Below are 20,665 nucleotides of genomic sequence, written 5' to 3'. Positions count from 1 at the left end.
GGGGAACGATAATCCAGCATCTCTCCCCCATCCCCTTATATAACCAGCCGTCTTTCTGTCAGTTGAGCGGCTGGCTCTCACTTGTTTTAAAAGTCAAAGGAAACGGTGCTCACGGAGTGTGGATTCCCCATTGTTCGGTATACTTTTAGATGTAAACACCAGTATTAATTCAGAGGGATTACGACTAGTTTCATTTCCTCTTAAATGATCCTCCTTGCATTCAGCATCGCACGTTTGATTCAGTGGAAGTCGACTGTGAGATTATGGCGGTTTGACCTTGCAGTTTTGTTCGGGCATTACCCATCAGTCTTCTGTGGTGGAATTTCATTGGCATCATTTTGGAAATCAGTGAAATTGCTTCACTCACAGAAGAGACAATGGAAAATGTTGATATTGTAAAGAGGTGCAAATGAAACACTTCACATTTTAATTAAGCAGTTTTGGGACGTTATTGTGCATGTGGTGCATTTTTCATTTTACTCTTTTTGACAAACAAAAGTATCCAACCTGATCTCATAAGAAAACGTAATTATTTTATGAGATCACAATTTCGTATGAATTTGGAAAACTTTTAGAAAAAATGTGAGCCACTGTAAAATCAAAGCACTATCAATAGCTATGTGTCCATTCAAAGTTGCAAATTTAATGTGCTAAATTGGAATATCGCATAAAACATGTGCAAATAAAACACTGTTTCCATCCCACGTGTTCAAGAGGGGGAAAAAATCACTTCCTGGGAAATTGGAATTAGAACATTTTGTCTGACATCATGACTTTTCTGATTTACACAATAAATGCTGTAATGTTATCTTAGGTTTTCATTGGTTATCGTAACCTTTAAGAATCATCTCCGCTTGTACTATTTGGAAAATCTGCATGTTTCTTTGATGTTTTCCATCAAGAATTGTCAATTGTCACAAAGACGTCAGTTCTTTTTTTTTTAAAACAATGTTTAATTCGGACCTCGTCGTCCATCCACACATTTTTCTGATCACATGATCCGTCAAAGCAGTCACATGATTATTCTTTTGTTGCACATCGAGGAATTTATTCGGTAAATGTGTTTTCATTAGAGTTTATGGGCATGTCTTCTTATTGAATAAAAAATATCTGCTTCAATTTTTTAATGCACATTTTTAGAATTTATGCGCATCTTAGCGATTCCATCCAGCGATTTTTTTTTAATGCAGTATCCCAAAATTTGCGGAAAAATAGATTGATGGAACTGTAGCTAATGAGGCGTAGGCAGGTTGTATGAAAACTTATGAATGAGATTATACAAATTCATACGAATTATTCACCAATTCGACAAAACGTAAAATAGTTTCAAGCTGCAATGAGAGTGTGTTGAAAGCACCATAGAGGAAATGCACATTCAACTGGCCATTTAACCCGTTTTTACAATGTACAAAGTACAAAACTCTGTAATTTTCGCATCTGAAGCACACACTTTCAAATCTGAAAAGACAAAGTGGTCATGCCTAATAATACACCCAGAGCATAAAAGCACAGAAACGCAGGATGTTTACAAGACCTCTCTGATGAAACCGGCGTATGTCCTCGTACAACAGAGAAAAGGCCCAGAGATAAAAGCGTCATTATGTTTCGATCATATAAACTGGACTCCTGGAACCTTGCCCGTAAACAAGCTTCGGATTATGCAATTGGATTGTGTTGTCTTCTGTATAGTTGTTTCTGCAAAAGGAGAAATAATGCACTTTGAAATTCTACAGTGTCTTAAATTATTTGCAGTCAACAGGAGTGTCCTTTTGTGCACTTGTTGATGTACTGTAACTACAAAAAAAAAAAAAGGCACATTTTGTATAAAGCTGTTGTCTGCAACTGTAGTGCTGTGGCTTTCTTTCAAGCACAGGAAAGATTGGCTTGTGCGAAGGTTTGTTTTAGTCCATTATGTGTGCATATGATAATAACTTCAGTCTAAACTGCTAAATTAAATGTCAATCAGGAAGATTTCAGCAAGAGTAAAAATGTTTTTTCAGGGGAACTGTCGTTTTTTTTTCTCTTAGAGGACAAACACGATTTACTAGTATCTCTATAAAGATGATGTGCATTTGTGCTGAAACTGCTTTACTACTGCGACATATCCAGCAATCTTTGTTAAATCAATCTAGATGATGCATATGGTAGTTGTTCTTTTATTTTATTTTACACTGGACAATGTATAGGATTTTATTCAAACATACAAGATGAGTTCTACACATTAAATAGACGACATCAACATGTATGAACACAATACAGACCATCAGAATCCTCTGACCCACAGGGTCATCCTGAAAACCATTACAATAATCTGATTTATTGGTTTAATAAAATATTCTCTGGTTTAAAGATCTTGTTTACAGAAACAAACTTAATATAAAAAAAATAAAATAAATAAATAAAATAAAATAGTTAAAATAAACCATTATTAACATCATGCTCTGTGAAATGACCCTGGACTCAACAAAGGCGCTATAAAACAACAACAACAATAATAATATTAATAATAATAATAAGTCTATTTGCACTCACTAAAATGAGGTATTAAAAATAAAACATTTTTCAAGGACAAAAACATTTTTTTTTTTTTCTGTCATGGACCAAGAAAACTACCCTGAAAAATCTTGTGTCTAGATTCCCAGTCTGATTTTTATACTGCATATATTATATGGGCAGTTGCTACTGGGAATGAGATACAACGAGGCATCAGGTGAAAAAAACATACATTCCCATTTGTAGCCAGGTAGACTAAACGATAAAAAACAAGTAAATTAAAGCCACCTTGATGAGAAAGTCGCTTTATAAATATAACCGTTTCTTGTTCATAAAGTCTGTATGCTTCATAAGTCTTTATACTATATGCATTAATCAATAAACACAGATGTTAAGCATACCAGCATGACAGTTTTGTGATCCTAAACTAAATAAAAATCACAAAAACAGCAGCATAAACAGCAAAACACCATGAAACGCCAGATGTGTGATGAGTGATTCATATGTAGTTGTCATGCATTACTGACGAGACATAAAGAGAGCACGTGAATACATAAACAGCTCTTCCTTTATGTGAAACACACCTGTGCTGGAATATGCACAAATTACTAGATCCTAACAAACCCTGAAGCGTCGACAAAAATGTAATTAAACTGACTTGTTTTTCTCCACGGCTTTTGCAGTCCATGGAATAAAACAGGTTTCCTTTCTCCATCAGACTGTTTTGATAGCAAAACATTGCCGGTCCAAGGATATACTTGGATATCTACTCAGAAGATCTGTCCATCCTTATGCGGAGCACAGAGTTTGTTGGACCCCTGGTTGAGAAACACTGCTGTACATGGATTCCATCAATAACACCTGTGGTTTTTCAATAAACACAGTAGCACCTACACAAACACTTAGTATCACTAAGCTTCTCAGATGCGCTGATGAGAAAGTAGATGGTAAAAACTATGCATGTTCTCACACACTCCTAGTTACAGTGATAGTTCACCCTTAAAATGACAATTTACTCACCTTCATGTCATTCCAAACCCTCTATGACTGGCTTTCTTCAGAGGAACACAAATCCAAATACAACGTATGGACAAAAACAGTTGAAACATTTAAAAAAAAATCTTCTTTTTCATGTTCCTCAGAAGAAAGTCATACAGGTTTGGAACAACATGAGGACGAGTAAATGATGACAATTCTCATTTTTTGGTGAACTAACCCTTTAATAAGGTGCATGAAGAATGGTCACTAGTGTACAGTATGATTGAGGCTGTGAGAATCCAAATGTTTCGATTCCAAAGAGATCAGCACACATCTTCAGGACGAGTCCTCAGTTGCATGAACACAAGCATCCAGATTAATTAAGGACTTGTTTGTCAATGGTCAGTAATACTCTCTCATGCCGGACAAAGATGTCTTTGGGCTCTGTCTACGCAAACGTTGGGCCCGGAGAGAAATTCTGCCCGGTCTGTCGATCTCCTGCTGGCTTCCGAAGGGGTGTGTGTCCTCCCAGACATGCGGACGTTCCTCCCAGGCTAGTAGAGGAGGGTAAGAGAGCAGGTATTGTTCAGGTGTGGATCGGCCCTCGCTAAAACCCAGCGGGTGAAAAGTAGAGGCGATGTCGTAGTGACCCGGGCCGCGGTATTCTTCATAAACGGGCGAGTTGTTGTCATCCAGGGTTTGAGACGAGCGGAAGTCTCTCTGGCCCTGGTATCGTCGTAACGGGTAGCCAGTTTGCAGCGATAGGGTGCTGCCGTCCAACCGAACGCTGCCGCCCAGGCGCGTAGGGGTCCCACATAACCGTGTAGGGGTCAGGGGAGGCGGGGGAGCAGGAAGGGGTGGGGGTGGTGGTGTAGGGGTCTGGTCTCGAGGCGGTGATTCCAAGCCTGGGAGACACGTGTCGAGCCACTCTGTCGTTTGCCATTGGTAGGCTGGAAAACACATGTAGAATATCAAAAAGTGCAGAGGACTTATGCAAATTTCATTAGACATAACTTTATGAATGTTGCACATTTTGCAATCTTTACACAAGTCTTCAATATTAATAATAATATTAATTATAAATAATAACAACCAACAAGAATCATTATAATAATAATAATTATTATTATAATGATTCATAATAATCTACACTACTGTTCAAAAGTTTGGGGTTAGACTGGAGTAAAATTTAGCTTGGCCACCACAGGAATAAGTGATATTTTAAAACATTTTAAAATTGAAAACAGTTATTTAAAATTGTAATAATATTATATAACAGTATATGATATAATAAAGGTTATATTTGTAATTATATATGTGTGTATGTAATGTATGTAATGTAATGTAATGTAATGTAATGTAATGTAATGTATGTATGTATGTATGTATGTATGTATGTATGTATGTATGTATGTATGTATGTGTGTATGTATGTATGTATGTGTGTATGTATGTATGTGTGTATGTATGTATGTATGTATGTATGTATGTATGTATGTATGTATGTATGTGTGTATGTATGTATGTATGTATGTGTGTATGTATGTATGTATGTGTGTATGTATGTATGTATGTATGTATGTATGTATGTATGTATGTATGTATGTGTGTATGTATGTATGTATGTATGTATGTATGTATGTATGTATGTATGTGTGTATGTATGTATGTATGTATGTGTGTATGTATGTATGTATGTATGTATGTATGTATGTATGTATGTATGTGTGTATGTATGTATGTATGTATGTATGTATGTATGTATGTGTGTATGTATGTATGTATGTGTGTATGTATGTATGTATGTGTGTATATATATATATACATACATACACACATACATACACATATACACACATACATATACACACACACACACACACACACACACACACACACACACATACACATACGCCATACACACACACAGAAAATGTATGTGTGTACAAAAAATGTTCTGTAAAAATTCTGATTTATTTTCCCCTTTGATTTCCTTGATTATATTTAAATACACAAGATGCATTTTAGATAAAGAGCTATCTTGTTTAGTACATGTGAGCTCTTACAATTCATAAAATACTTTTTGACGAATTTCAGGGATATCCTATCCTCACAGTGGAGGTGTGGGCTTGCTGTGAAAAGACATACATGTGTTTTGATGAGTTATGAGATGAAAACAAATAAACAACAAACAGCCAAATATAAATAAAATAAAAACAGACAGAACAATCGACTTGTTTATGCTTGATGAAATATTTGAAGATGGAATGTTCTAATATGAGGTGCATGTAAAGGTTTATAAAAATGACCATGTGAAACAAAGGGACAGATATTAGTAAAGTAAAATGAAACAATAAAAGCAAACATAAAGTGGACTCACAGGAGGTACTGTGAGGCTGCACATCACCCAGACCTGCAACTGTTAGAAGAAGAGGAAAATGTGACTAAATCAACATTCTAGCTGGCCTGGCCTGGCCTAAACCAATCAGATTTTAGCAATAGATAACTAGTAGGGGTGTAGCGGTACATGTATCCCTTCCGAACCGTCATTTAAGTTGTTTCTGCTGTTGTACTGAGACAAAATCATTTGACATTGTGGCGATTTGTGTGGTGGAAGTCTCACTACAGTCCGGTGATGAAGTCTGTGTCCTGGCTTTGTGCTTAATACACTAAAGGACGCTGTACTGTACCAACTAAGGGACTAAATGCTGCTAGGGGGAACAAACTGTAATTTGCAAGTTACTGTCTGTTCAAAATAAATGAAAAGAAACCTAGCATTGGGGATTTGTTGATTTTTCCTGTTGTACCGAACTAATATCAAACCGTTACCCCAAAACTGTGGTACGAACTGAACTGTGACTTCTGTGTACCGTTACACCCCTAATAACTAGTGAATATTATCATTACTCAATCATTTCCTTCTTAATTTGTACATGTAAGAGTTGTACAAGCTTAGGAGTACTTAATTCAATTACAAGTTTTAATTAAAGTAAAAATAACAGCTAATTGATGTTTAATTAACATAAAAATATATATTTGTGGTGAAAATCAAGTTTTTAATGTTGTTTATATGTCTATGTAATGTTTTTAATATGCTTTAAGACAAACCGTGCGAAAAGTCACAAGTCAACACCATTGCTGAGTATTTTCTCTTTAAAGGAACACGCCGACTTTTTGGGACTTTGGCTTGTTCACCGTATCCCCCAGAGTTAGATAAGTCCTTACATACCATTTTCATCTCCGTGCGTGCCGTAACTCTGTCTGACGCACCCACCGCTAGCCTAGCTTAGCACAAAGACTGGAGGTAAACGGCTCCAGCTAGCATACTGCCTAGAGTATGACATCCAGCCCTAACTGAGACCTGGCCCGTGGTGTTCAAGCCCTAATCCGGCCCCAGCCCGAAAACGTCTGCAATTTTTCAGCCCGAACCCGACCCGAGACCAACATCAATATCACTTTGAGCTCTCTCTGATGCGCGCTGTCTCTGCTAGACGCACACACATACACACACACGCTACTAGGTAAAATTTTATTATAGGCCTCAAACATAACTACCACCACCGACAATTATGCCCACAAATATTAATACAGACTGTCCATTACAGAGAAGCAAAGCATGCAGTAGAGAATATTATATAGCCAAATGTGATCCAGCAGTAAATAAAGATTTACGGCCTACCTTTTTTTTATGTCAAGTAACTTTACTGAAGAACAGCATTTCAAAGAACTCTTCGGCAACTGGCTAACATTAAAAAAGAAATTTGATCCGACTGCTCCCAATAAGTGACAAAATAACGCCAACATTTTCCTATTTACATGTTGTGATTTGTATAGTCACAGCGTGTACAAATAACATGGTCACATATTCTCAGAAGGCAAAGCATTGCTACTTGGTCGGAGTGATTTGCTCGCAGCACCTGAGAAGCCCTGTGGTGAGGAGCAGAGAGTTGGAGTAAATCACTCCGCAGAAGTAGCAGTGCTTCGTCATCTGAGAATATAGTTCCCAGTATGTATACGGTTAGAAGATGCCTGTGTCTCATGGGACCTTGTTAATCGTACACGCTGTGACTATACAAATCACAACATGTAAATAGGAAAATGTTGGCGTTATTTTGTCACTTATTGGGAGCAGTATGCTAGCTGGAGCCGTTTACCTCCAGTCTTTGTGCTAAGCTAGGCTAGCGGTGGGTGCGTCAGACAGAGTTACGGCACGCACGGAGATGAAAAAGGTATGTATGGACTTATCTAACTCTGGGGGATAAGGTGAATAAGTTAAAGTCCCAAAAAGTCGGTGTGTTCCTTTAAAACTGCAGTGAACCAAAGACAGTCTCAAAAATGTGGTTTGAAATCGCTGGTGTTTCTGACGTCACAAACAACCTTGTAACCAATCACGTCAACATGTGATCGTCACAGAGTGGATCTCTGAGCTGGTGTGAGTGAGTGGAGGCGGGGCTAATTTGCATATTCATAGAACCACCTTTACTAAATGAGGCAAGGGTGTAGAGTTACATTCAAGCTATTTTAAGGCATGAGGAAAAAAGCTTAAATATGTAATTTTAAAGGAGAAAATGATTGACTACAGGGGGACTTTAATATTACAACAATATTAAAAATATTAATATTTGTAAAATATAAATAAAACTGTATTACATTAGCCTGGCAAGCCAGACCTACATCAAGATGTTAGGTCTGGCAACTCACCATTGGCACGGCTCAATCCGAGGGGCGGGATAAACGGTTGTCTCTCAAAATCTCTCTGCACGCAATAGGATAGCACTACAACCAATCAGAGCAACAAAGAAGGCTAGTTGGTATAATAAACTTTTGCCGTATCCAGTCGGCAAAACTCCGAACACCTTCCTTTTTAAAAATGACTTAAGTGCCGTTCTTTGCTCTTTTCTCAAAGAAAAGCTTAACTCCAAGTCCTCCAGAGTCGCGGCCAAAGCCGATTCGAAAGACCGTTGTTCGCCAGCAGCAGCAGCTCTTCTTTGTTTTCAAAGTAGCAGGGAACCGTCGCAACTTTGTCGTCATTATGTTAAGCCCGCCCCGCCTACTCTATACACGATGTGATTGGCCTGACCTGAGTTTGGTTTTTCCAGCTCAAAAGTCAACGGAGAGTTGCTAGACCACACTGGCTCCAAAATCAATTTTGCTGCCGCTAGGGTGCGTCTAGATTTCTAGGCTAGTATTACATATATTCATTTAAAATATACCTGAAACTTATATTAATTAATATAATTAATAATATAATAGTATATAATATTGTTAATAAAATTAAATGAATCTGATTACATTAGGTTACAGCAATGTAATTTAAAGCTACACTGTGTAGGATTTTCTCCCATCTAGCGGTGAAATTGTTTATGACTACCAACTGAATATTACTTTCTAGCCCCTCCCATTTCGAGGGCGTTTTAAAGGGATACTCCACTTTAAAATGAAAATTCTGTCATCATATACTCACCCTCATGTTGTTTCAAACCTGTATTAATTTCTTTCTTCTGCTGAACAGAAAGGAAGATATTTAGAAGAATGTCAGTAACCAGACAGTTTCTGGTCTCATTGACTTCCATAGTATATTTTTTTCCTACTATGGAAGTCAATGAGACCAGAAACTGTCTGGTTACTGACATTCTTCTAAATATCTTCCTTTCTGTTCAGCAGAAGAAATAAATTAATACAGGTTTGAAACAACATGAGGGTGAGTATATCATGACAGAATTTTCATTTTAAAGTGGAGTATCCCTTTAACTCCTACGGTGGCCGTATTATTTCAAATCTGCCGGCAGTCGTGAGTAATCTCCCTCTCGCATTCGTCACGGTGCCACTGAGTGTAAAAACGCGAAAGGCGAAGCTTGAATTTCCAGGTATGTCCCTCTTTGGCTAATGTATTTTCAAGATGGAGGCGCAACATGGCTGCCGCCGTTCGAGTGACTCACTCGTATGTATTCTAAATGGCAGATTCTACGCTTACGAGAATACTTGATTAGTTGGTAGAAGTAATTACACATTAATGAGCACATATCATTTTGAAAGAACAAAGTGTTTTTTGCTAAGAATCAACTTAAAAAATTACACAGTGTAGCTTTAACAATAGAAAGTATCTTCTCAAGGTAACAACTGAAAGTTTACACTTTCAAAGTAAAAGTATGCTGGTTCAAGTCCCACAAAAGTCTTTAAACCTGGAGCATGTCCTACTTGGGTAAATCAAACTGTGCTGTTTAGCATAACCAACAAAAACAGTCCACTTTCATCCAGACCTCTGAGAAGTAAGGTGGAGCTGCAAACTCCTCAGACAGCATGAATTACCATAGTGTGTGAGACTTTCAAGCAAACAGCTTGTTTTTGCACTGATTGGAAACAGCTTTGGGCTAGGGCAGGTTTAATTAGAGACTGGTTCTGGTGCGCTTCAAAACCAGGTCACTGCCACAGAGGATAGGGATACTGTTCTTCAGTAACGGAAGGGTAGTTCAATAGTTCAGGTTTTCAATGCAACTGGATTATGTGAGTGATTAGAGAGCGAGTCTAAACCCTGGTTTTATACAAGTCTAGAGTTGTGCAGTTTAATTAACAGATTTAATCCCACTTTCTCCCGTGTGGACTGAACTCCCGCATGATTGGACACTTCGCTCTGGGATTTTACCTTTACCTTTTCATGCAGCATGGTTTTTGATCCCTATAATATTTAAACAAGATAACATAAAATATTACTCTACAGCTCAATACTTTCTCTCAATTGCAGCATTCTGTGGTCAGTTTTTATTCCTATAATGATGCTAAACTGTGTGATTGACCGCTGTATCCAGGCAACCGATTTCCTAGCAGCGCTGGATGTCTCCCGTATAGCTCTGTGCCCTCATTCTTCTCATATAATAAATAAATAAATGGACATGAAATATTGATTTGAGGTGAAAATGTTTTATTTGCCTAGTAGCCATTTAATAAGCAGGAAAATCAAGGTCCTGATCACTTGTTGGATTTATTTTGTAATGATGATGTTACTATATTCATTAATAATATGTACATGATAATATTTTTTAAATTATTACTAAATATTTTTGCTAAAAATGAAATCATACTCAAACAGAACAAACAATAATTCTTAATCAAATTTTTTATTTTATATATAAATAATTTGTTTAAAATAGTATATCAATAATTAATTAAATAATATTTAAAAAACAAAAACAAAAAAACGACTTTTTCACAAACTACTTTTTTTTTTTTTTGCACAATTTTTGACAATCAGACTCCAGAGAATCTTTCTTCACTGGTTTGGTTTCAAACGGGCGAAAAACCTACAAGTTCACAAAAGTAGGTTAAAAAAATACCAGAATTCGTCAGGACGAAGATCCGAGACACAAGTTTTGTTCACTTTGAGCCTGCGACTAAAGGCCTCGATATACTCACGGCGAAGTTCTTTTTTTGTTCTTCATTTAGGGGTAAAACAAAGTTCGAAATAGCAGCGATATCCTGTTATCGAATTCACCACTCTAGTAAAGTCATGTTCATGTTTTCACTTGAGGACGTCTGACCTCGATGGACTGAACAGGAGAAATGATGTGGAAAAGATTTCCTCGTGGAAGAAGGCGGAGCCTCCGCGCACCTACCTATTACGCAATCACCATGGACCAATGGTGGTACAAAGGTGTTTGTCAGCCAGGGAGAACTTTTCCGGAAAGTTTGCTTTGTCAAACTGTTTCGAACTTCGTTTTGGCCTGATTTTGATAGAAATCAGTTCATTCTTCGATTTCGCTTGAAGTATATCGGGACCTTAATGGTTTAAGTTATGGGCGATTTCATACTTTTGATCACTGTAGGGCTGTTGGAACGAATTCCGAAATTCGAATATAATTCAAATATTAAAAAAATCAATACTATTCGAATGCTGAAGTTCCTATTCGAATATTGCTTTTTTATGTATAGATTTTTTTTTTAATGCAATCTTGCCTTTCTCGCCGCCTTGGCACACACATGTGAAAATTAAATGCTTTTGTTTCGTCTGATAAACAATAAAGTTTTTGAATCGTAACACAATTGTGCACGTTATCCACGCTGTATCATCATAACAACTGTCAAAAGTCGCGGAGAGGAATGTCTCCACGGCAACGGAGATCAACAATTTGATTCTCAGTCCACATTACAACGTGAAAACGGCGTCTTCAAATATATCCACTTTGGAGTGCGTTTTCATTAATAAAAACGCCGTCTCATTGTGGACGGAAGGCCAAAACGGAGAGGAAAACATACGTTATTTTTTTTATGACAACTTACAACCTGACAAGCTAGGCGATCTGTCCGAGGAACCGCCGCTAAAACAGGCAAGAATTACTTATGTTCTGCCTCTCTCTCTCTCCTCATCACGGGGCTCAACTGCTACCAGCTGTCCGCCAAAAGGCAATAACAGACAAACTGACGGTTTATCTGTGAAGATATGAGACCGATCAACATCACGCATTGGCGATCCATAAGACTGTGTAATGTCGTAAATATTAATAATAGGATGAATTTGAGCATTTAATATTCGAATATTATTCGAATATTAAATAAAATAAGGAATGGAATTCGAATAGTATTATAGAGGAAGATTGACAGCCCTAGATCACTGTAGCATCACCTACCGGCTGACTGGGGCGAGCCTTAATGACGTTGTAGACGGTGTGAGTACTACCATCCCTCAAAGTTTCACGTCTCTACAACTTACGGTAGGGTCTTCCCGATCACTTTTAGGGCAGAATGTTGAACTTTGAAAATCCTAACAATTACAATAGGGTTTCAGCACCCTCATTTCAACATTCATTCAGTAATATGAAAATTGAGTCATACCTTCATTTTCAATGGTGTCCACTGCATTATTTACCAGTCGTATCACTGTCACAATGGAAGCTAGGACATTAACAAGTGTAAAATGTCAGGCAACAATTGAATAAATGATCAAGCACATCAAACCAACATCCAACATTCAATTAAATCCTTACATAAGCATTTATATAAATCAATTTGTCTTGTTTGTAATCCTTCAGCGTCATGAAATCAGCTAAACAAAAGCAAGTGGACCTCTGATGTGTCAGTCTGACATCTATTTTGTACAGCTGAACTGATAATACACTACTGAGTCATAATAGCAATCGCTTCTGGAGAGCATTTCAAAGGCAGATGGATTGTAATTACTGCTCTGACCTATTCAGGCTGTCACTTTGTTAAAGCAGGGTACGGTTATCACTAATCCTCATGATTTCCTTTTGGAAAGATCAGACAATGCAAGTCATCTTAATTAGGTGAATGGAATAATCTGTTACTTCTGCCTAATATTAGGTTATAATATTACGGATGGTTGCGTGAGAGTGTATGTATAGGTTAATGTGGTAATGTTGCATTTGTGTGTTTTTAATCAGGTCATTTAGGTATATAGATATAGGAAGTGACCCAAAGTTGACTTAACTATCAGTCTGTCCCTCACTAAAAGCTATCGTACAGCTTTAGAAGACTTGTAATATAGTGCTTGAGGTTTACTGACTATTCAGTCAAACTACACTTTTCGTTCCATTGACTTGCATTCAAATGCATGCGAATGTGGGACACCGGAAATGCAAGCTCATGCAAAGAAGTTTCGGATTCCGCTGGGTTCTAAAGTTCGAGTTTGGTAAACTCTAACCTCCGAATTCATATTACGTGATCGATACGTCACGGCATGCCCTCTTAGCTTAATTAAATAAATACAAACTTTTTTCAGTAAAGTGGAGTAGATTGTATGTTTTTTTGGGGTTTTTTTATATATGTTGAATTTATGTTTTAAAAAAAGATTGCCACAAAGTGGCCGTCGCAGTGTCCATAGAAATTTTGTGTGCTCTAAGTCTAGTGTGACTGTGGGTCTGGCAGTCACTGTCTAGTGACTCACTGTCTTTTGTGGTGTGTTTTTCTCCTATTAGAGTTTGACTTTCATTGCATTGAAGAGAGCAGCTTGGACATTCTGCTAAACTTCTTTGTTGTTCCACTGAAAAAATAAAGTCACATGGGTTCAGAATGAAATGAGAATGAGTACATAACTTGGCTTGGCTACAGTATAGCCCCTTGTTTCGCTTGTTCTCTGTCAGTTGTTGAATAAGTGGGTCCTCCTTTACTGTCGGGAAAGTAGAGGAGGATGTTACCCACCAAGCCTGGACCATCACAGTCACCTTCTGATGGTCAGCAGTCCTGTGCTTTCTGTACCTTCCTGTCATGCGTTTCCTACGCCAGAGTCTCTTCACGTCATGTTTTTATGTTATAAAAATTGTGTTATTTCCTGTCTTGCTCCATGTTTTGCAGTTCTTTGTAGGTCTATCTTGTTAAGCTTGTCTGCCTGTGTATATACAGTACTGTGCAAAAGTCTTAGGCATGTTAATACTATTTTTTTTTTTTATTATAATTATTACAATTAATGGCAAAAAGAATGTTTGGAAATGTAAACTGATATTTCCTACTGACACACTACAGCAAAATATATAAATAAATGACTTTTAAACCTTTTTGGGGGGGGGGGGGGGGGTTACAGTATACTGTGTACTCAAGTACTATGTACTTTTGCACAGTACTGTATAGTCCCTTGTTTCACTTGTTCTCTGTCAGTCGTTGAATAGACATTCTCTGGTTTAGTGTTTCCACCTGTTCCGTGTTTTCACTTTGTTACTTTGTGTTCGCACTTTAAATCTGCAGGTGGATCCGCTTCCCAGCCCGCTTCTTTGCCTCAAATGCATTACAAATATTACATTACAAAGACAAAGCTTACGTAACAAACAGTGAGAAAACATCAACGCAGAGGGTTCATTCAGTATGTTATCTAAATTACTCTGTGGTTTATTCAGAAGCTTTAGTCTTTCCCTAATGATTTTTGTAGGATCATGTGGGATTTGGACTCTGAAACGTACAGTATATTCTAGAGCCTAATATTTTGATGGTTACAGACAGTACTAACTGAATGATTAAAGCCTAATAGGAAAAAAATGCCCTAAAGCAACAGTCCACCTTTTAAAAACATTTGCTGAACTTTTCCAGAGTGGCAAGATAAACATCAAAAGTTCTTTGAGCAGTGGAATTTTTTTTTTTTGGAGGTTGTTTGGAGGGTATGTTAAGAACTTTGGACCTCGCGATGCATGAGGAAAGCTCACCACTGTCATCGCAGGAATCAGACTGGAAAGACCTGAGGGAGTGTGCCTCGCTGGTGCTGCTGTCGGAGAGGCAGGCGACGACCTCTGCTGCATTTCCAGCTTCTGCAGAAGAGTACAACAGCAGATCTTTATACAGATCCATACACGTGCAAATACATGCATTTGTGCTATACATTCACACAAAATATGCAAATACAGTCATAACAACAGTACATGCAACAGGGATCAACAATAGCAATGGTCCAGTGCCATCGAGAGAGTTGCTGTCAATGTCTTGGTCATAATTTTCCAGGTAAAGAGTGTTTATGAATTTATAGCTGTCATACAGTAATATTATAGCTGTACAATTTTTTTTTAAATCTTTATAAAAAAAAAAGAAAATAAAAAGTAATATTGTGTAGTAGTATTACTCATAGATATCATAAAGGCTAGATGTCTTAAGGCGGAGTCACTTCCGACATCACCGGCGGTCATCTTACCACAGGGCTCTGTGAATGAAGGTAAGTGAGCAGCACGCACACAAATCCTCTTATCTCGGAGGAATCTTGACGGATTTACAAACGGTTTGGTTTCTTACAAACGTCATTACCGTGGCTATAATTCTTTCATATGGAAGTCCATTTGTATAATTATTCATATGTATGCAGTTTCATAGCTACATCTCTGACGTTAATAACAAACCAAACCGTTTGAAAATCGGTAGAAAATTGAGCAAGTTATGGTTATTTAAAAGTACATGCACCATGTTACAAGTGAGTGAGCACCCTGTGGTAAGATGGCCGCCGTGTGCGGACGTCGACCTCCATTGGCCAGCAGCGCGGACAAGACATCTAGCCTTTATATGATATCTATGGTATTACTAATTAAAATAATAGTTTTTTTTATTGTAATATATTTTAAAATGTTATGTGTTCCTGTGATGACAAAGCTGAATTTTCAGCATCATTACTCCAGTCTTCAGTGTCACATGATCCCTCAGAAATCATTCTAATATGCTGATTTGGTGCTCAAGAAATATTTGATATTATTATTAATGTTGAAAACAGTTGTGCTGCTTAATATTTGTATTTTATTTTAAGTTATATTTTAGTTTAGTTTTTTTTATTTTAACTTTGATCAATAGAAAGTTGAACATTACATAACATAAATGTCTTTACTATCACTTTGAACTTTAAAAATAAAATAAAAAAATACAGCTGCTAAAATATTTTTGTGGTAGGGCCAATGAAAATATTGCCATGTCAAGTCTAAACTATTGGCCCATTTGCATTCACCAAACAGACATCTAATATCCAAAATCAGACATGCACATATGAACTAATGAAACGGCTTTGAAAGCTTAATGCTCTCAGTCTACAGCATGCAAATCTTTCAAATATGCTAAAGTGAAAGAGCACTAATATCCGTCGTATATTCATCCCAGACAACACACAGCTAAAGCTAGCAAACAGTTCGTGACAAATGAGTTTCTGCTTGAAGAAAACATTAACAAGACCAAGATCATTCAATTTAGAACACAATGCCCAGAGAAAATCTGTGGACGCATGTAACACGGTTACACAAGCAGAAGTGTAATATTCGCCCTCACACATGTACTAGCTGCCTACCTGCATGGCCAGACTGTTAAATAATTTATGAGGGGAAAAAGGCTCCTGTTGGCCTATTTCTACAGCACGGCTCCTGTTGGCTGCTACAGCATGGCAGATGGTTCTGATTACTATAAACTGGTTTGTTTTGAAACAATTTATGAGTCCCTGGTCAATTTTCAAGATGGAGCCAATTTGAAAATTCGCTAAATACGAAATCATAGAAAGGAGATTTGATTAAAACCCAGTTATTTATTAAACAAATATCCCCTCCTGCCATCACTTTTGGCCACTAATGTATCTCATTGTAATTAAAGCATTATGCATAGCATTTATCATGTGGATGTTTCTGTTTGAATCATGCGGATAGACTCTAAATGCTTCACTACCTCCTTTTGTGTGAAAGCCTCATGTTATCTCTAAGGTAATTGCACTCCATCACACATTATTGTACAACGGATTTTACAAATTGAGACCAGGGTGCATATGTATAATCTCATCCACACAAAGGCTGGCATTTAATTGGCCATGGGGAGTTATGGAGTCACACTGAAATCGCTCTGGCTGCAGTTCTGACAACCTTCGTTTGATCTGAGACGAGTGGTGTGTGTGCGCGCCACTCCGTTACCCTCGGTTCTGTACGCTTCCCCTCTGTTCGCCTGATAACCCCTGTCTTCCCACTCCAGAGCTTGGACTCGATGTTCCATAATGTTGTCTTCATCTTCGTCCTCCTCGTCCTCTTCCCACGGTGGTTTGCGGATAGGACTGCGTTCGGACGGGTTTGGGGACATGGATGAGGGAAGATTGGGCGCCACGCTGCAGACGGCCACACCTCTCCGTGGCATCCCGAGGATGTGCGGCGGATCCGCCTGGAAGGTGCTCATCTGGGGAGGGCAGGAGAGGGTGGCCAGCCCTCCTTCTGCCTTCTCTGTTTCCCCTCGAGGGATTCCCTGGCAGCAGGGAAGCGTGTACGCCGTGGGGCGCACCATGACCTGGGGCGGCCCTCCTGCACTGTCGTTTCGGTAGAGGCTGGCACGACACTCGCCACTGACCCGGACGGCTTTGAACTCAATGCCCTCGGATCCCATGCCAGTCTTCTGCAGCATGTAGTTGGTCTCTGTGGAGATGCCCACCGCCTCCCCTCGGCTCCAGTCCTTCCGGAAAACTTTTTTACGGAACGCGGCCAGCAGGGTCAGCAGAACTAGGACCACGAAGAGCAACACGCCGATGCCGATGATCTCTCCCGGTCCGACGTATGACAGCGCCTCAGCCTGAGTGTCTGGGCCGTCCAGAGACGGCTGCCCGCAGAACTGACCCTCGAAGCCCACGGTGCAGTTACAGTAGAAGGCTCCAAATGTGTTCACACAAGCCCCTCCGTTCTCACACTCCTCCCTCTCACATTCGTTCACATCCTCGTCGCATCTGTGGACAGAAGGATTTATTTGTGTTAGTAAGGTAGTATTTAATTCCCAACAGCCTATTTACTGTATACTGTGCAGTATATACTGCATACTATATATTAAAAGGGATTCTCTCCATCCAAAAATGAAAATTCTCATCATTTACTTATGCAGTGAGAGTTTTCAGAGTGAATTTTTAGCATCATTACTCCAGTCTTCATTGTCACATGATTCGTATCCCTAATATTTGGTGCTCAAGAAACCTGTATTATGATCAATGTTGAAAACAGTTGTGCTGCTTAATATTTTTCTGTAAATCGGGATACATTTTTTCTCTGGATTTTTTGATTATTCAAAAGAACAGCATTTCTTTTTTATTTATTTTTTGTAACATAAATGTCTTTAACTTATGAAAGCTTGTTTCCGCCACAAAATAAAACATTTTAAAAGATAATTGCGACTTTTTATCTCACAATTGTGAGTTTACATCTCGCAATTCTGACTTTATTTCTCAGAATTGCGAGATATAAAGTCAGAATTGCGTGAAATAAAGTCGCAATTGCGTGTTATAAAGTCAGAATTGCGAGATATAAAGTCAGAATTGCGTGAAATAAAGTCAGAATTGCGGGATATAAAGTCAGAATTGCGTGAAATAAAGTCAGAATTGCGTGTTATAAAGTCAGAATTGCGAGATATAAAGTCAGAATTGTGCGATATAAAGTCAGAATTGCGTGTTATAAAGTCAGAATTGCGAGATATAAAGTCAGAATTGTGCGATATAAAGTCAGAATTGCGTGTTATAAAGTCAGAATTGCGAGATATAAAGTCAGAATTGCGTGAAATAAAGTCAGAATTGCGAGATATAAAGTCAGAATTGCGAGATATAAAGTCAGAATTGCGTGTTATAAAGTCAGAATTCTGACTTTTTTTCTCGCAATTGCGACTTTATATCACGCAATTCTGACTTTATAACACGCAATTCTGACTTTATAACACGCAATTGCGAGTTTATATCTCGCAATTCTGACATCTTTTCTCAGAATTGTGAGATATAAACACAATTGTGAGATATAAAGTCCAATTCTAAGGGAAAAAAAGGCAGACTTTTTTCTTTTCTTTTTTTTACCTCAGAATAGTTTACAGTGCTATGCATAAGTTTAGACACCCATACTAAAGTTGACTAAAAAGAGGAATAAAAAATCATCTTTTGGAAACTGACCTTAATGCCTTAATTTAAAAAATTAGGAAAAATCCAACCTTTAAGGACACCAATTTTCTTTGTGAATGAATAATGCATCGTAAATAAATAAATGTTCTTCCTTAAAATACAGGGTGCATAAGTTTGGACACCCCTATGTTAAATTCCCATAGAGGCAGGCAGATTTTTATTTTTAAAGGCCAGTTACTTCATGGATCCAAGATACTATGCATCCTGATAAAGTTCCCTTGGCCTTTGGAATTAAAATAGCCCCACATCATCACATAGCCTTCACCATACCTAGAGATTGGCATGGTTTTATTTCAGTTAGCCTAATAGCTGGTTTGATTTGCATTGAGAGATGATCTTATGGAAAGTACCCCATGCCAATCTCTAGGTATGGTGAAGGCTATGTGATGATGTGGGGCTATTTTAATTCCAAAGGCCAAGGGAACTTTATCAGGATGCATAGTATCCTAAAAATAAAATAAAAAAAATACTTAAAAATAAAAATCTGCCTGCCTCTATGGGAATTTAATATAGGGGTGTCCAAACTTATGCACCCTGTATTTTAAGGAAGAACATTTATTTATTTACGATACATTATTCATTCACAAAGAAAATTGGTGTCCTTAAAGGTTGGATTTTTCCTAATTTTTTAAATTAAGGCATTAAGTTAAATTTCCAAAAGATGATTTTTTATTCCTCTTTTTAGTCAACTTTAGCATGGGTGTCTAAACTTATGCATAGCACTGTATATCTCACAATTCTGACTTTATAACACGCAATTGCGACTTTATTTCTCAGAATTGCGACTTTATATCTCGCAATTGTGACTTTATTTCTCAGAATTGCGACTTTATATCACGCAATTGCGACTTTATTTCCCAGAATTGCGACTTTATTTCGACTTCACAATTCTGACTTCATATCTCGCAATTGTGAGAAAAAAAGTCACAATTCTGACTCGATATATCGCAGTTGTGAGAAAAAAAGTCAGAATTGTGAGATAAAAAGTCGCAATTATTATTATTTATTTATTATTCATTGGCGGAAACAAGCTTCCATATTAACTTTTGGATCACTTTAATACATCCTTGCTGAAAAAAAGCATCATAGCACAGCAACTGCGCTCATTAAAATTACAAATGATTTACTTCTAGCATCTAACCAATGCTGTATCTCAATACTAGTTTTACTTGATCTTAGTGCTGCGTTCGACACAATAGATCATAACATACTCTTAGATCGACAACATAATTATACTGGTATTCAGGGACAGGCCTTAAGTTGGTTTAGATCATACCTATCAGACCGTTACAATTTTGTCTATTTAAACAGAGAAAAATCTACAATAGTGTCAGTAAATTATGGAGTGCCACAAGGATCTGTGTTAGGCCCTCTGTTATTTTCAATATATATGCTGCCAATTGGTAATATTATAAGAACACATGGAATTAGTTTCCATGATGACGCTGCTGATACTCAGTTATACATTTCATCACAACCAAATGAAATCTACAAATGATCCAAGTTGAACGAGTGTGTTAAAGATATTCTATTAAATTCAGATAAGACAGAGGTGACCCTGAACACAGAATCTCTTAGAATAAAATTTGCATTTGGAGGGATGTACTGTTACTTCATCCTCTACAGTTTAAGACCTGGGTGTTATATTAGACAGCAACTTGTTTTTCGATATATATATTACAAAAACAGCTTTCTTCCACCTCAGAAACATCGCTAAGCTACGGAAATTGCTATCTGCTTCTGTTGCAGAAAATGTAGTTTCATGCATTTATGACCTCTAGACTAGATTACTGTGATGCATTAGCTGGTTGTCCTGCATCCTCAATAAACAAGCTA

At 37.7% G+C, this 20,665-nt stretch overlaps 1 protein-coding gene across 3 annotated transcripts in view; it reads right to left on the bottom strand.

The window, feature by feature from the left end:
- Positions 1–2,145: 2,145 nt before the first annotated feature.
- Positions 2,146–20,665, bottom strand: part of fat3b (FAT atypical cadherin 3b) — a 63,037-nt gene continuing 44,517 nt past the window's right edge. Inside the window, exons 26-31 of one of the 3 annotated variants that reach the window (XM_084400758.1) lie at positions 16,830–17,623; positions 14,616–14,717; positions 12,298–12,357; positions 5,852–5,890; positions 5,538–5,603; positions 2,146–4,421 (exon numbers count right to left, since the gene is read on the bottom strand). In XM_084400758.1, the coding sequence (XP_084256884.1) occupies positions 3,874–4,421; positions 5,538–5,603; positions 5,852–5,890; positions 12,298–12,357; positions 14,616–14,717; positions 16,830–17,623 (1,609 nt within the window). In that variant the 3' untranslated portion in view covers positions 2,146–3,873. The remainder of the gene's footprint in view (positions 4,422–5,537; positions 5,604–5,851; positions 5,891–12,297; positions 12,358–14,615; positions 14,718–16,829; positions 17,624–20,665) is intronic. The other 2 variants (XM_084400759.1, XM_084400760.1) reach the window with 2 other exon arrangements.

The sequence above is a fragment of the Rutilus rutilus genome, assembly GCF_951802725.1.
Source record: "Rutilus rutilus genome assembly, chromosome: 25".
NCBI classification, from domain to species: domain Eukaryota; kingdom Metazoa; phylum Chordata; class Actinopteri; order Cypriniformes; family Leuciscidae; genus Rutilus; species Rutilus rutilus.
Note: the sequence above shows the minus strand (reverse complement) of the source record. Positions and strands in the feature narration are given on the sequence as shown.